At 43.0% G+C, this 17,626-nt stretch overlaps 1 protein-coding gene across 1 annotated transcript; it reads left to right on the plus strand.

Annotated features, from left to right (window-relative positions):
• The first annotated feature begins 1,214 nt into the window (after positions 1 to 1,214).
• On the plus strand, positions 1,215 to 10,717 carry ppm1nb (protein phosphatase, Mg2+/Mn2+ dependent, 1Nb (putative)). Its single transcript, XM_087807615.1, has 6 exons — positions 1,215 to 1,865; positions 3,807 to 4,378; positions 9,191 to 9,308; positions 9,566 to 9,680; positions 10,323 to 10,386; positions 10,443 to 10,717. Exons 1-6 carry the CDS (start codon positions 1,466 to 1,468, stop codon positions 10,458 to 10,460), a joined length of 1,287 nt encoding a protein of 428 aa, XP_087663741.1. The 5' UTR covers positions 1,215 to 1,465; the 3' UTR covers positions 10,461 to 10,717.
• Positions 10,718 to 17,626: the final 6,909 nt, after the last annotated feature.

Consider the following 17,626-nt stretch of genomic DNA (forward strand, 5'->3'; position numbering starts at 1 on the left):
TCAACAACATGTGCAGCCGACAGTGAAGTTTCAAGTCACTGCAGAAGTTTCACTCCAGGGATAGAAAAGCTCAAAAACCTGCAGCTGTTGACTGGAAAACATGCTGAAATACTTCTGGTTCATCTTATAATCGTCATTTTTCTACTTTTTCTGGGAAGTTCAAGATTCCATAGTTAGGAAAACACGAAAATATACCATTTAATTGCTGTTCAAATTGATTTTTTGTATTGAAAATAGAATGAAGGGAATGTTTCCGGACTAAGAGCCTGAAAATACATTCATAAATATATATATAAAGAATCTTAAATGTAAAAATGCTGATTTTCTTTTACATCTTTCACGATTATAAAGTGAACTGGATTCTGGTTCACCTTATAATCCTGCACGAGACACACTTTTGTGAGTTTTACTTCAAAATATGTTGGATTTTCCACCTTTTTCTTGGAGTTCAAGAATCCATAGTAAGGAAAACACGTAAAAATACTATTTCATTGCTGTTTAAATTAAATTAATTAATTAACAGCCGTAAATATTCATCTTTTTACAATTTATCGTCTCCCAGAAAACTAGAAGAATCTTAAATGTAGAAATACTGATTTTCTTATACATCTGCACGATTATAAAGTGAACTGAAAGAAATATTTAGCATTTTTCCAGCAAACAATGGCAGGTTTTTAAATGTAAACTAAAGAAATGTTAAAACGTTTAAAAATTCTTCTTCTGGTTCATCTTATAATCAAGTTAAAAGGTCTTTATTTTAGCATTTTAGATGAACTTACATTGTATTCCAGGATAATATTTAATAGAAAAACACAAAATAAATGTTTTCATTTGGTGTTTTATACTTTCTAGACATATTTTTCCTATTGTGTATCAAAATAGAAAGACCAGCGAGTGTTTGGATCCGATTAAAAGACAATAAAAGACGTAGAAGTTTGTGATAAGATTCTCTCCCGACATCAGTCGTGTCTCCACAGCCTCGTCCTGACAGACCAGTGATACCAAAAGGCTCCAATAATCCACGGGGTCTCTAATCCGGGATGATCGGAGGAGGAGATTACAAAAGGGGGCGGAGCCAGAGCCGCCGACAGGATGCGGGGAGAGACGATGGATGTCAGCGGCTCATTGGCGGGTAAAAATAGTCGACCAATCGGGGACGAGGCTGGAAGAATAACAAGGAGCCGAGGAGGAGGAGAAGCTGCTCGGGAGCGAGGAGGTGAAAATCTCAGCAGAAAGAAGAAGAAGAGCATCATGGAGGAGAGGAGAGCGTGAGAGGATGAGCGAGGAACCTCGTCGTCCGTCAGCCTCGCTCTGAGCCCTGGAGCCGCTCGGATCCGCTCGCAGCACTCAGGCCCGGATCCAGGCCCGCTCTGCCCTCCGGACCCTCCGGACCCTCCGGACCCTCCGGACCCTCCGGACCCGCCGGACCCGCCGACCCGTGCGTCCGCCGGAGCGCTCGCCCGCCATGAGGACGTCCAGGAAGGGCGGCGTGGAGATGCCGGCGTTCGTGCGGCAGCTGGTGAAGGAGACGGAGAAGAGGGTCAGCTCCTTCTTCAGGGCCGGCCGAGGAGGAGGCGCCGAGGGGGAGCAGCCGCCGGACAGGGAGGAGGTGAACCCCAGTCCCTACCTGGACCGGCCCGTCCTGGACAAGCTGCTGGAGGAGGGCTGCGCCCGCTGGGGCCTCACCTACGCCCTGGGCAGCATGCAGGGCTGGAGGGCCAACATGGAGGACTTCCACAACTGCGTGCCTCAGCTGGGCGGCGAGCTGGTGGACTGGAGCTTCTTCTCCGTGTTCGACGGGCACGCGGGAAGCGTGGCGGCGCAGTACTGCTCACAGCACCTGCTGGGTCACATCCTGGCCACAGGTGACCTTTCCAGGGTGTCCCTGTCGTGTGTGTTTGTCAGAATATTGACACTTGAACAGTGAAAAGCGTGATCTTTCAAAATGAATGATCTAGATCAGGGGTAGGGAACCTGGTCCAGAAAGAGCCACAGTGGGTGCAGGTTTTTGTTCCAACCGATCAAGCATGTATAGTTCAACCAATGAGGTTTCAGCTGATCAAGCAACACCAGACTGACAATCAACTGATTACACTCCAAAGACACCTGATTGGATAAAATGTGTCGTCTTGAATGGTTGGAACGAAAACCTGCACCCACTGCGGCTCTTTCTGGACCAGGTTCCCGACCCCTGATCTAGATTTACTTGACGACGTAAACGATCACGTGACGACGAAGAAGCACGTGATCCAGTAGCTCTGTGCTCTGTTGGTTTGGTCTGGAGACTCTATTATACACTTTTATATTGAGTTTAAAAGACTACAAACTATTGAATTATCAGAATGACAACATCAAACTTTTATTTTTTAATTTAATTATTTAAAGACGTATTAATAATAAGAGTAAAATCTCAATCAAAAATGATTCAAAGTTTCATTATTTGAAATGTTCAATCTTTTAATATTCTGATGGTTATTTCTCAGTGGATTCACTTGTTGACCTTTGACACGTGTGGCAGCAGCTCTGGAGTCTCTGCTGTGTTCGATCTGAAGCTCAGTTGATGTAACCGTTGCTCATGAGCTCAGTCAGCAGTGATTCTAGATCTTAGTTCATCTTCTTTCATCTTAGAGAAGGTTTATGCAAATTATTTCAAACAACAATAATCAAAAGGATTTCTTAGTTTAAATCCTTTATTCTAACTTGTATCAAATGAGTTTTATTTTTTCCTTTTTTATAATATTATATTTTTGATTTACATTTTTTAAAGATTTCTTCAAAAAACTAAGGAACTGATTTTCATTGGTGTTTATTAGGAGTATTTGTTGATACGTATCAGGATACAAGGATACGATATATAGTGATAGTGTAGTTATAGTGTAGTAACAAGTATGTATATGTAGTATTGTCCAGTACTTGACTCTGGTGTAGTTATAGTGTAGTAACAAGTATGTATGTGTAATATTGTCCAGTACTTGACTCTGGTGTAGTTATAGTGTAGTAACAAGTATATATGTGTAGTATTGTCCAGTACTTGACTCTGGTGTTGTGATAGTGTAGTAACAAGTATATATGTGTAGTATTGTCCAGTACTTGACTCTGGTGTTGTGATAGTGTAGTAACAAGTATGTATGTGTAGTATTGTCCAGTACTTGACTCTGGTGTTGTGATAGTGTAGTAACAAGTATATATGTGTAGTATTGTCCAGTACTTGACTCTGGTGTTGTGATAGTGTAGTAACAAGTATGTATGTGTAGTATTGTCCAGTACTTGACTCTGGTGTTGTGATAGTGTAGTAACAAGTATGTATGTGTAGTATTGTCCAGTACTTGACTCTGGTGTTGTGATAGTGTAGTAACAAGTATATATGTGTAGTATTGTCCAATACTTGACTCTGGTGTTGTGATAGTGTAGTAACAAGTATATATGTGTAGTATTGTCCAGTACTTGACTCTGGTGTTGTGATAGTGTAGTAACAAGTATATATGTGTAGTATTGTCCAGTACTTGACTCTGGTGTTGTAGTATTTACAGACCACATGACTCTTGACGAAGTCATAACTGCTTTCATTTGTTTTCAAACCAAAAGCTGCTGGACTCACTGTATCCTCTCGTCCTCAGTCATCTCATTCTTTGTTTGGAACTGCAACACAAAAAAACCCAAAATGATTTATTAAACTTTAAACCATAAAAGAACCATGAATATTATAGTAAGATTTAAAAGCCAAAACAGTAGCGTCAGTCACTATCATGAGTACAAATATAACTTAAATGTATCAATACTTCCTCACGTGAGTGTCTCTGTCACAGGAGGGTTGGGGTCAGAAGACGACCCTGAGAAGGTGAAGCGAGCGTTGGTCGGAGGTTTCCTGCAGACGGACAAGCATCTTCACGCCGTGGCGCGCCGAGAGGGCTGGGAGCGAGGGGGCACCACGGTGGTCTCCGCCCTCATCACGCCCTACTTCGTCTACTTCGCCAACTGCGGCGACTCCAGGGCCGTGCTGTGCCGCTCGGGTCAGGTCTGCTTCGCCACCGAGGACCACAAGCCCTACAGCCCCCTGGAGAAGGAGCGCATCGAGAGCGCCGGGGGGTCCGTGTCCCTGCAGCGGGTCAACGGCTCCCTGGCGGTCTCGCGGGCTCTGGGCGACTTCAGCTACAAGGGGGCGGAGAACAGGTCGCCCTGCGAGCAGATGGTGTCTCCGGAGCCCGAGGTGTGCGTGGTGGAGCGCTCGCCCGCCGACGAGTTCCTGGTCCTGGCCTGCGACGGCGTGTGGGACACCATCAGCAACGAGGATCTGGTCGCCTTCATCCAGAACCGGCTCAGGGTCTGCACCGACCTGAGGGAGGTCTGCGCTCAGGTCATCGACCTCTGCCTGTACAAGGTCAGCAGCCGCTCTAACTACATCCTTTTTATCTGGGTCAAAGGTCAATGACCTCCCTGGCAGTGGTTCCTGGTCATTGATTTTTGACCCAGAGAGACAACACAAGGGATACCACAAACACATTTGTTTTAGGGCCTTCGGGTTTTGACCCAGAGAGACAACACAAAGCATACCAAAAACACATTTGTTTTAAGGCCTTCGGGTCACCTTGACCCCAAGATGACACCAGAGTCATGACATGTTTATTTTCCCACAGACTATGTTTTAAAAAAGTTTATCAGTTTATTGATCTGTTTATTGAACTTGATTTTTTATTTTTTATTTAGCATTAAATTATTTTAGTGAATAATTGAATTCAATAATATGGACATTGAAAGGTGGATTATTATTTATTAATACATACAATTTAACTTAAAAAAAATGAATATTTCACAATAAATTACTTTATTTTTCTTACACATATGTTACAAATATTTGATGTTGCAATAATATTTATTTTTTTATTCCTATTCCTATTAATAATATTTATTTTTTATCATGTTTCCTCCTACGTCACATGATCGTCTGTGCGTCACATGATCATCAGCTCTGTGCTCTGTTGGTTTAGTCTGGAGACTCTATTATACCAACATTTATATATAAAAATATATATATAAAAAAGTTGAATTATGAAAGTATATCTTTGAATGATCGGAATTAGAATTACAAAACAAATTGTATTTAAAAAAAACATCTAATTATTGAATTCAATGGTTATTATATCATTAAAAAAACTAAATGAGAGTCAAAACTATTCAAAGTGAAATATTTCAAATACTACATTCACTCAATATTGTGATGACATTGATATACTTTCATACACACACTTGACAACATCATTTGTTATTCTTCACCAGCCAACTAGAAACCAGGTTGTTATATACACTCACGTGTGTGTTTGTGTGAACACATGGTTGTGTAACATCCAGTCAGTGTTCTACACAACTAGAAACCAGGTTGTTATATACACTCACGTGTGTGTTTGTGTGAACACATGGTTGTGTAACATCCAGTCAGTGTTCTACACATCACCCTCCAGCTGACGTCACACTTCTGGGTCAATGAATCTTCTCTCATCCACGCATGTTCGCTGTTACACAAGATGTTCACCAATCTCTGCATCATAGTGTCGACGTTCAAAGCTGGATTCATGACTAATAGTTACAGTCAGGGAGGTGTTTTGAAAGAGAAAATATACTGAAAATAGAAGCTGCTGTTAAAAGAAAGTTCATTAGTTAATAGTTACCGTCTGGATCCGCGGATCATTTGAAGAGTTAATGGATGGTGTCGTCTCTCTCACGCTGCTGTGTGCAAGAGAGTTTTGAGAATTAGTGACTCGTTAAGATAATGAATGTAACTATGTTTCAAATGCTAGAGAAATAAACATAAAATCACACTCAAAAGGTCACTGATCCTGTACTAATGCCTCTGATATATTTAACAATTGTATCTTTTATTAATTTATATCAATATATTACATTTTTTTAAGGTCCTTTTTTGGTTCGTCATTTGTGTTAGTATTTATTTTTACTCTTAACAATTCTGTAGTTTGGAAACAACATTTGAAGCTGAAGAGCAAATATATATTCATAATAAATCCAGAATCAACAACATCTTATTGATAATTAAGTACATTAGTGCAGTGGAAGCTCTGTTGTTATTGTTGTTATTGTTGTTATTATTGTTGTCGTTGTTATTGTTGTTATTGTTGTTGTTATTGTTGTTATTGTTGTTATTGTTATTGTTGTTGTTACTGTTATTATTGTTGTTATTGTTATTGTTGTTATTGTTGTTGTTGTTGTTATTGTTATTATTGTTAATGTTGTTATTGTTGTTATTGTTATTGTTGTTATTGTTGTTATTGTTATTATTGTTGTTATTGTTATTGTTGTTATTGTTGTTATTGTTATTGTTGTTATTGTTGTTGTTGTTATTGTTATTGTTGTTATTGTTATTGTTGTTATTGTTATTGTTGTTCCTCCTCATTTAACGCTGGAGAAGATTTTAAAATCTAAGGTTTTCTCTGCTGCTGTTTTCAATAATGAGCTCGACAGTCTCTGTTCTCTGGACTCTTTTCTGCTTCAGTGTTTCAAACGGTTCATGAAAGGAGGTTTGAACAGACGCCTCGCGCTCTGTGTCGAACACAAGCGTCAGCAGTAGGATAATTGTGTCTCTCGGGGCCTCGTTAGGAACTTGATATCGGCCCTAATGGAGCGATAAATAATCCTCAGGAAGGATCCGCAGTGAAAAGAGCTTCTCGCGGTGAACTCAACTTTCCTGTCACCACTGTTGTATCCTCTCGTCCTCAGCCATCGCAGGGATCTCGCGGATTTCATTCTTCCTGTAGCTGTAGAGGAAGTTACGACTGCTGCCATCTAGTGTATGAACGTTTAATCGCAACACAAAAATGAACACAAGGTTGTGAATATTAACATGTTAATTGTCTGGCGGAAAAAAAAACTTTACAAGTCCCATAATGCATTGCAACAATTAAAGAACATTTATATTTATTTGTCTTACCTGAGTTGACGCACTTGGCATATAACCTGTGACCTTGAGTACAACTTATATTATTTAAAGTGAAACTTCTAGACGTTCATGTATAAAGTTGATAGTCACAGGAAGAACACGAGGGTCACATGATCAGTCGTGACCTCTTGCGTAACAACTGCTGCACCAACGACCTCAAACCGTCACTTCGATCTCCAGAGAACTCGCTGTGATCCGGGTCAACAAACAGCCGATGACATCATGGCGGTCATAATGTAACGGACGCTGTCGCTTCTTGTTCTTCGTGGACGTCGTCTGTTGAGGTTCAGACCAACAACATCTTCTCACTCACGTGTCCCTCCTGGGGATGTGGGACCAGATCCAGAACCAGGTCCTGCCAGGATCCCACAGATGAGACCAGGGTTCAGAGAAGAAGGATCAGGACGTCAGAGACGTTTTTAATGAAGCTCGTGTTTACGTTTCAGTCCGTCAGTGTCTTCAGGATATTCATGTTTGATTGATTGACAATAATATCATTTGAACAATCAATATGTTCTGTATGGAAAGGTTTCATTTGTTTTATTCAATAATTAAGATAGAAATATTTAAGTTAAAGGGTTGATTCAGGTTTTTTTTTAGGTTTTTTAAATATTAAAATCGAATATTTTCAAAATGAATCTCCTTAGTATTCTAATTCCAATCATACAAAAACAAATAATTTAAAATCAATATGTTTTAATTCGTAGTCTTTTTAAATTCAATATGAAATGTTCGCCGCGAGGATCAGACGATCAAGTATCTCTGTGATCTTCTAGTAATGTCTTGTGACTCCATCATAATATTCAACGAACAACAAAGTCGACCTCGACGTAGAAATGATTTAATTAAATGATTTAAAAAACAACATTTCAATAATTCAAAGTGTCCACATTTGAAATGTCATAACAATCATTCAATGTCATTGACTTATTTTGACGCCTGTCATGTTCAATAATATATTTAATGTTCCTTTTTAATTCTGTTGACGCCTGTCATGTTCAATAATATATTTAATGTTCCTTTTTAATTCTGTTGACGCCTGTCATGTTCTATAATATATTTAATGTTCCTTTTTAATTCTGTTGACGCCTGTCATGTTCTATAATATATTTAATGTTCCTTTTTAATTCTGTTGACGCCTGTCATGTTCTATAATATATTTAATGTTCCTTTTTAATTCTGTTGACGCCTGTCATGTTCAATAATATATTTAATGTTCCTTTTTAATTCTGTTGACGCCTGTCATGTTCTATAATATATTTAATGTTCCTTTTTAATTCTGTTGACGCCTGTCATGTTCTATAATATATTTAATGTTCCTTTTTAATTCTGTTGACGCCTGTCATGTTCAATAATATATTTAATGTTCCTTTTTAATTCTGTTGACACCTGTCATGTTCAATAATATATTTAATGTTCCTTTTTAATTCTGTTGACGCCTGTCATGTTCAATAATATATTTAATGTTCCTTTTTAATTCTGTTGACGCCTGTCATGTTCTATAATATATTTAATGTTCCTTTTTAATTCTGTTGACGCCTGTCATGTTCTATAATATATTTAATGTTCCTTTTTAATTCTGTTGACGCCTGTCATGTTCTATAATATATTTAATGTTCCTTTTTAATTCTGTTGACGCCTGTCATGTTCAATAATATATTTAATGTTCCTTTTTAATTCTGTTGACGCCTGTCATGTTCTATAATATATTTAATGTTCCTTTTTAATTCTGTTGACGCCTGTCATGTTCTATAATATATTTAATGTTCCTTTTTAATTCTGTTGACGCCTGTCATGTTCAATAATATATTTAATGTTCCTTTTTAATTCTGTTGACACCTGTCATGTTCAATAATATATTTAATGTTCCTTTTTAATTCTGTTGACACCTGTCATGTTCAATAATATATTTAATGTTCCTTTTTAATTCTGTTGACGCCTGTCATGTTCAATAATATATTTAATGTTCCTTTTTAATTCTGTTGACGCCTGTCATGTTCAATAATATATTTAATGTTCCTTTTTAATTCTGTTGACGCCTGTCATGTTCTATAATATATTTAATGTTCCTTTTTAATTCTGTTGACACCTGTCATGTTCAATAATATATTTAATGTTCCTTTTTAATTCTGTTGACGCCTGTCATGTTCAATAATATATTTAATGTTCCTTTTTAATTCTGTTGACGCCTGTCATGTTCTATAATATATTTAATGTTCCTTTCCTTTTCTAACTCTGGTGCAGGGAAGTCTGGACAACATCAGCATCATCCTGCTCTGCTTCCCTGGCGCCCCCCAGCTGTCGGCGGAGGCATTACACCAGGAGGCCGAGCTGGAGGACCTGCTGGAGTCGAAGGTCGCAGGTGAGTTTTGTTTGTTCAGGTCACTCACGCTATTTTTAAACCCTGCGTCCGAACATGAAACTCACACTGATGCACTTTATTGATCTTAACATCTCGTGTTCCTCGACTTCCTCACATTCAGATGCTTTTTGTTGGAGTTGACCTTTCGACCTTTGATGAAACATCAAACCGTTGAACTGTCACGTTAACGGACAAAAGGTTTAGAGGTTCATAAATATAAAGTGTGTGTGACGTGAGTTATTGTGTGTCACTATTAGACATTTACGAGGAGCTGTGCGTCAGGGGGGAGGAGCCAGACCTGCTGTCGGTGCTCACCGTCCTGGCCTCCACTGTCATACCAGGGCTGCCACCAGGGGGCGGCATTCAGAGCAAGTGAGTGGAGCTTCTTTGTCACTCAATTAAAATAATGTATCGACAAAAAGTAGTTTTCCAACAAAAATATATAGAGTTGAGACTCAAAATAATGTTTAGATTTTCGTGAAATAAGAATTTTAAGTATTTCTTAATAAATGTAAATAACATTTTCTATTAAGTATTTTTTTAGATAGAAGTACAACATGTTTTAAAGTCGTTTTAAGGCTTTTTTTAAAAAGTGAGAGGTTTTTCATGTGTTTTTTTTAAATGTAAATAAGTAAATAAAGTTTTGAAGTATCTTCTTTATTTGGATTAACTCCCTTCACACCATCAAAGCAACAGTTTATAGTCTCAGTCGACCTCTGTATGTTTCAAGACTGTGGGTGGAAACCAGAGTACCTGGAGTAAACCCATGCAAAGATAAGATAAGATAAGATATCCATTATTGTGTTGCACCATGAGTTGTGTATTTGCTTAGATATTGTCCAGGGCTTGTCTAACAGTTGACATTAGAAAAAAGATATTTGAGTTTTGGTTCATGTTTTGGACAAAGTTATGTATTAAAAAAACACACAAAGGCTGGAGGACGACGCCCTGAGGGACGCCACATGTCACATGTGTGACTCATCAACAGTGACTGACAGGTGTGTCTTCTCACAGGAGGAACTGCATCATCTCAGCGTACTACCAGCAGAAAGATACCCACAATCCACCTGTGCACAACGTAAGTGTGAGTCCCCGCCTCACTTCCTGTGTGACCCCCTCGACTTCCTCCCGCAGGGACTCGGAGGCTCCTGAGACGACCCTGGACCCAAACCTCATGTCGGAAAAGGGATAAAAGTTTGTTTACGTCAAACGATCATAAGCACTTTCATAACGATGTCAATGCAGTTTATATATTTCTACGAGAGATTTTCTAAAACCTGCTCAGAGACGTTTGCTTCTGAGTCCAGCGGCAGCTCAGAGGGAGTTGAACTACAGACCTGACATGATGTGAGTACAGCTCAGAGGGAGTTGAACTACAGACCTGACATGATGTGAGTGCAGCTCAGAGGGAGTTGAACTACAGACCTGACATGATTTGAGTGCAGCTCAGAGGGAGTTGAACTACAGACCTGACATGATGTGAGTGCAGCTCAGAGGGAGTTGAACTACAGACCTGACATGATGTGAGTGCAGCTCAGAGGGAGTTGAACTACAGACCTGACATGATGTGAGTGCAGCTCAGAGGGAGTTGAACTACAGACCTGACATGATGTGAGTACAGCTCAGAGGGAGTTGAACTACAGACCTGACATGATGTGAGTGCAGCTCAGAGGGAGTTGAACTACAGACCTGACATGATGTGAGTGCAGCTCAGAGGGAGTTGAACTACAGACCTGACATGATGTGAGTACAGCTCAGAGGGAGTTGAACTACAGACCTGACATGATGTGAGTACAGCTCAGAGGGAGTTGAACTACAGACCTGACATGATGTGAGTGCAGCTCAGAGGGAGTTGAACTACAGACCTGACATGATGTGAGTACAGCTCAGAGGGAGTTGAACTACAGACCTGACATGATGTGAGTGCAGCTCAGAGGGAGTTGAACTACAGACCTGACATGATGTGAGTACAGCTCAGAGGGAGTTGAACTACAGACCTGACATGATGTGAGTACAGCTCAGAGGGAGTTGAACTACAGACCTGACATGATGTGAGTGCAGCTCAGAGGGAGTTGAACTACAGACCTGACATGATGTGAGTGCAGCTCAGAGGGAGTTGAACTACAGACCTGACATGATGTGAGTGCAGCTCAGAGGGAGTTGAACTACAGACCTGACATGATGTGAGTGCAGCTCAGAGGGAGTTGAACTACAGACCTGACATGATGTGAGTGCAGCTCAGAGGGAGTTGAACTACAGACCTGACATGATGTGAGTACAGCTCAGAGGGAGTTGAACTACAGACCTGACATGATGTGAGTGCAGCTCAGAGGGAGTTGAACTACAGACCTGACATGATGTGAGTACAGCTCAGAGGGAGTTGAACTACAGACCTGACATGATGTGAGTACAGCTCAGAGGGAGTTGAACTACAGACCTGACATGATGTGAGTACAGCTCAGAGGGAGTTGAACTACAGACCTGACATGATGTGAGTACAGCTCAGAGGGAGTTGAACTACAGACCTGACATGATGTGAGTACAGCTCAGAGGGAGTTGAACTACAGACCTGACATGATGTGAGTGCAGCTCAGAGGGAGTTGAACTACAGACCTGACATGATGTGAGTGCAGCTCAGAGGGAGTTGAACTACAGACCTGACATGATGTGAGTGCAGCTCAGAGGGAGTTGAACTACAGACCTGACATGATGTGAGTACAGCTCAGAGGGAGTTGAACTACAGACCTGACATGATGTGAGTGCAGCTCAGAGGGAGTTGAACTACAGACCTGACATGATGTGAGTGCAGCTCAGAGGGAGTTGAACTACAGACCTGACATGATGTGAGTACAGCTCAGAGGGAGTTGAACTACAGACCTGACATGATGTGAGTGCAGCTCAGAGGGAGTTGAACTACAGACCTGACATGATGTGAGTACAGCTCAGAGGGAGTTGAACTACAGACCTGACATGATGTGAGTACAGCTCAGAGGGAGTTGAACTACAGACCTGACATGATGTGAGTACAGCTCAGAGGGAGTTGAACTACAGACCTGACATGATGTGAGTGCAGCTCAGAGGGAGTTGAACTACAGACCTGACATGATGTGAGTGCAGCTCAGAGGGAGTTGAACTACAGACCTGACATGATGTGAGTGCAGCTCAGAGGGAGTTGAACTACAGACCTGACATGATGTGAGTACAGCTCAGAGGGAGTTGAACTACAGACCTGACATGATGTGAGTGCAGCTCAGAGGGAGTTGAACTACAGACCTGACATGATGTGAGTGCAGCTCAGAGGGAGTTGAACTACAGACCTGACATGATGTGAGTACAGCTCAGAGGGAGTTGAACTACAGACCTGACATGATGTGAGTGCAGCTCAGAGGGAGTTGAACTACAGACCTGACATGATGTGAGTACAGCTCAGAGGGAGATGAACTACAGACCTGACATGATGTGAGTACAGCTCAGAGGGAGATGAACTACAGACCTGACATGATGTGAGTGCAGCTCAGAGGGAGTTGAACTACAGACCTGACATGATGTGAGTGCAGCTCAGAGGGAGTTGAACTACAGACCTGACATGATGTGAGTACAGCTCAGAGGGAGATGAACTACAGACCTGACATGATGTGAGTGCAGCTCAGAGGGAGTTGAACTACAGACCTGACATGATGTGAGTGCAGCTCAGAGGGAGTTGAACTACAGACCTGACATGATGTGAGTACAGCTCAGAGGGAGTTGAACTACAGACCTGACATGATGTGAGTGCAGCTCAGAGGGAGTTGAACTACAGACCTGACATGATGTGAGTGCAGCTCAGAGGGAGTTGAACTACAGACCTGACATGATGTGAGTGCAGCTCAGAGGGAGTTGAACTACAGACCTGACATGATGTGAGTGCAGCTCAGAGGGAGTTGAACTACAGACCTGACATGATGTGAAATATATCTGTGGCTTCACTTCAGACGATGAAAGGTTGAATTCGTTTTTTCTAATAATTCAATAAAACATTGAATATTTTAAAATACTTTTTAACCTAAATATTTTGATTTCTAAATAATCCAAATATAAAAGTTCTAAATTCAATATTTTTAAATTGTAATCTTTTAAATGTTATATATAAATGTTGTTATAATAGAGTCTCCAGACCAAACCAACAGAGCACAGAGCTGCTGGATCATGAGCTTCTAAATGGTCACATGATCGTCTGTGTGTCACATGATCGTCTGTGTGTCACATGATCGTCTGTGTGTCACATGATTGGCTGAAAGTTCTATTGATTTATTGTTTAATTAAACTATTGGGGGAAAAAATGACCTTTAAATAAACATATTATTGAATTAAATTATACATAAAGTCAATAAAGTTGTTATTGTGTAATCATTGGAGTTATATATAATTATATCAAACCCTATGTGTAAAAATAAAATATTAAACAAAATAAAATTCAACCTTTCAATAAAGAGATGTTTCAACATTTGAAACATGAAGATACTCAAGATAAACACGAAGTGAAGAGTCAAGGTCGTGAAATACTGTAGTTCTGAGCTGAAATAAAAGCACAAACTTATTTAAACAGGGAATGTTTTAAAGACAAACAAACGATGCAGGAAAACATGTGATATTTTCCATCCGTTCTTCTCTCGCTGTGATCCAAACACACACATCAGTGTGTGTCACGTGTGTGTCCACAGTTGTGTTGCTGTGTTGCCTTATTGTCGTCGTTTGTGTAGCGAAGACATTACAGCGTGAGAGAATCTGAGATGTTTTCAATCTGAATAAAAGTCTTCGATTCTGTGGAACTGATCGTGTGTCGCCTCGTCCGAGAGCTGCTGGTCATGTGATCAACTGTCACCTGATCATCTGTCACGTGATCGACTGTCACCTGATCGTCCGTCATGTGATCGTCTGTCACGTGATCGACTGTCACCTGATCGTCCGTCATGTGATCGTCTGTCACGTGATCGACTGTCACCTGATCGACCGTCACCTGATCGACCGTCACCTGATCGACCGTCACCTGATCGACCGTCACCTGATCGACTGTCACCTGATCGTCCGTCACCTGATCGACCGTCACCTGATCGACCGTCACGTGATCGACCGTCACCTGATCGACCGTCACGTGATCGACCGTCACCTGATCGTCCGTCATGTGATCGTCTGTCACGTGATCGACTGTCACCTGATCGTCCGTCATGTGATCGTCTGTCACGTGATCGACTGTCACCTGATCGACCGTCACCTGATCGACCGTCACCTGATCGACCGTCACCTGATCGACCGTCACCTGATCGACTGTCACCTGATCGTCCGTCACCTGATCGACCGTCACCTGATCGACCGTCACGTGATCGACCGTCACCTGATCGACCGTCACCTGATCGACTGTCACCTGATCGTCCGTCACCTGATCGACCGTCACCTGATCGTCTGTCACCTGATCGACCGTCACCTGATCGACCGTCACGTGATCGACCGTCACCTGATCGACCGTCACCTGATCGACTGTCACCTGATCGTCCGTCACCTGATCGACCGTCACCTGATCGACCGTCACGTGATCGACCGTCACCTGATCGACCGTCACCTGATCGACCGTCACCTGATCGACCGTCACGTGATCGACCGTCACCTGATCGACCGTCACCTGATCGACTGTCACCTGATCGTCCGTCACCTGATCGTCCGTCACCTGATCGACCGTCACCTGATCGACCGTCACGTGATCGACCGTCACCTGATCGACCGTCACCTGATCGACCGTCACGTGATCGACCGTCACCTGATCGACCGTCACCTGATCGACTGTCACCTGATCGTCCGTCACCTGATCGACCGTCACCTGATCGTCCGTCACCTGATCGACCGTCACGTGATCGTCTGTCACCTGATCCACTGTCACCTGATCGTCTGTCACCTGATCGACCGTCACCTGATCGACCGTCACCTGATCGTCCGTCACCTGATCGACCGTCACGTGATCGTCTGTCACCTGATCGACCGTCACGTGATCGTCTGTCACCTGATCGACCGTCACCTGATCGACCGTCACCTGATCGACCGTCACCTGATCGACCGTCACGTGATCGTCTGTCACCTGATCGACCGTCACCTGATCGACCGTCACCTGATCGTCCGTCACCTGATCGACCGTCACCTGATCGTCCGTCACCTGATCGACCGTCACCTGATCGACCGTCACCTGATCGACCGTCACCTGATCGACCGTCACCTGATCGTCTGTCACCTGATCGACCGTCACGTGATCGTCTGTCACCTGATCGACCGTCACGTGATCGTCTGTCACCTGATCGACCGTCACCTGATCGACTGTCACCTGATCGACCGTCACCTGATCGACCGTCACCTGATCGACCGTCACGTGATCGTCTGTCACCTGATCGACCGTCACCTGATCGACCGTCACCTGATCGTCCGTCACCTGATCGACCGTCACCTGATCGTCCGTCACCTGATCGACCGTCACCTGATCGACTGTCACCTGATCGACCGTCACCTGATCGACCGTCACGTGATCGACCGTCACCTGATCGACCGTCACCTGATCGACCGTCACCTGATCGACCGTCACGTGATCGACCGTCACCTGATCGACTGTCACCTGATCGACCGTCACCTGATCGACCGTCACCTGATCGTCCGTCACCTGATCGACCGTCACCTGATCGACTGTCACCTGATCGACCGTCACCTGATCGACTGTCACCTGATCGACCGTCACCTGATCGTCTGTCACCTGATCGACCGTCACCTGATCGTCCGTCACCTGATCGACCGTCACCTGATCGACCGTCACCTGATCGACCGTCACGTGATCGTCTGTCACCTGATCGACCGTCACCTGATCGACCGTCACCTGATCGTCCGTCACCTGATCGACCGTCACCTGATCGACCGTCACGTGATCGTCTGTCACCTGATCGACCGTCACCTGATCGACCGTCACCTGATCGTCCGTCACCTGATCGACCGTCACCTGATCGACTGTCACCTGATCGACCGTCACCTGATCGACCGTCACCTGATCGTCCGTCACCTGATCGTCCGTCACCTGATCGACCGTCACGTGATCGTCTGTCACCTGATCGACCGTCACCTGATCGACCGTCACCTGATCGACCGTCACCTGATCGACCGTCACCTGATCGACCGTCACGTGATCGTCTGTCACCTGATCGTCCGTCACCTGATCGACCGTCACGTGATCGACCGTCACGTGATCGACCGTCACCTGATCGACCGTCACCTGATCGACCGTCACGTGATCGACCGTCACCTGATCGACCGTCACCTGATCGACTGTCACCTGATCGACCGTCACCTGATCGACCGTCACCTGATCGTCCGTCACCTGATCGTCCGTCACCTGATCGACCGTCACGTGATCGTCTGTCACCTGATCGACCGTCACCTGATCGACCGTCACCTGATCGACCGTCACCTGATCGACCGTCACCTGATCGACCGTCACGTGATCGTCTGTCACCTGATCGTCCGTCACCTGATCGACCGTCACGTGATCGACCGTCACGTGATCGACCGTCACCTGATCGTCCGTCACCTGATCGACCGTCACGTGATCGACCGTCACGTGATCGACCGTCACCTGATCGACCGTCACCTGATCGACCGTCACGTGATCGACCGTCACCTGATCGACCGTCACCTGATCGACTGTCACCTGATCGACCGTCACCTGATCGTCCGTCACATCCATGATCGGTGAGTGACGCGACCTGTCGTGACCTCGTTCTTCTCTATCTTCTCTGAATCTTCTCACACACTTTAGCAGCTGAAGACCTGAAGGAAATACAATGAAAATAGTTCTTCTTCTCAACGTGTCCACGTCTGTTATTTAAACGATTAAACTATAATGTGTCGGATCATGAAAGTCTCAGAATGAAATTAAAATATTTTGACTATGTGATGATGTTGATTATTAATCATTCATATAACTTTATTTAAATATAAATCTTAACAAAGATGCATTTATGTTATTTTGATATAAATATGATTATTTTGAAACTATTTTGTTTTAAGGGACAATTAAAAAAAACGGAATGTATATCTAATATAATATAATAATAAAAAACAACAATATAATAATATAGTAGAAACATGATCAGTTGCTGTTTTACTCAAATCAAACGATTACGCTTCTGTTTCCAGACGATACGCTTAAAATAAAGAGTGATAATAGTCGACACTGTGTTTCAGACATGATGCATCGAGCCCAGAGTCAAGATCCATCAGCAGTGATCAACACAAGAAATGATTATGAAACAATG

Source organism: Callionymus lyra, chromosome 14, assembly GCF_982586985.1.
Source record: "Callionymus lyra chromosome 14, fCalLyr1.hap1.1, whole genome shotgun sequence".
Taxonomy (NCBI): domain Eukaryota; kingdom Metazoa; phylum Chordata; class Actinopteri; order Syngnathiformes; family Callionymidae; genus Callionymus; species Callionymus lyra.

What these genes read in the sequence shown, in the direction of transcription:
- ppm1nb (XM_087807615.1), top strand. Translation starts at nt 1,466, where the DNA reads ATGAGGACGTCCAGGAAGGGCGGCGTGGAGATGCCGGCGTTCGTGCGG. An exon ending in GGGTCACATCCTGGCCACAG is followed by an intron (nt 1,866 to 3,806) that starts GTGACCTTTCCA and finishes TCTCTGTCACAG; the next exon opens with GAGGGTTGGGGTCAGAAGAC. An exon ending in GCTGGAGTCGAAGGTCGCAG is followed by an intron (nt 9,309 to 9,565) that starts GTGAGTTTTGTT and finishes TGTCACTATTAG; the next exon opens with ACATTTACGAGGAGCTGTGC.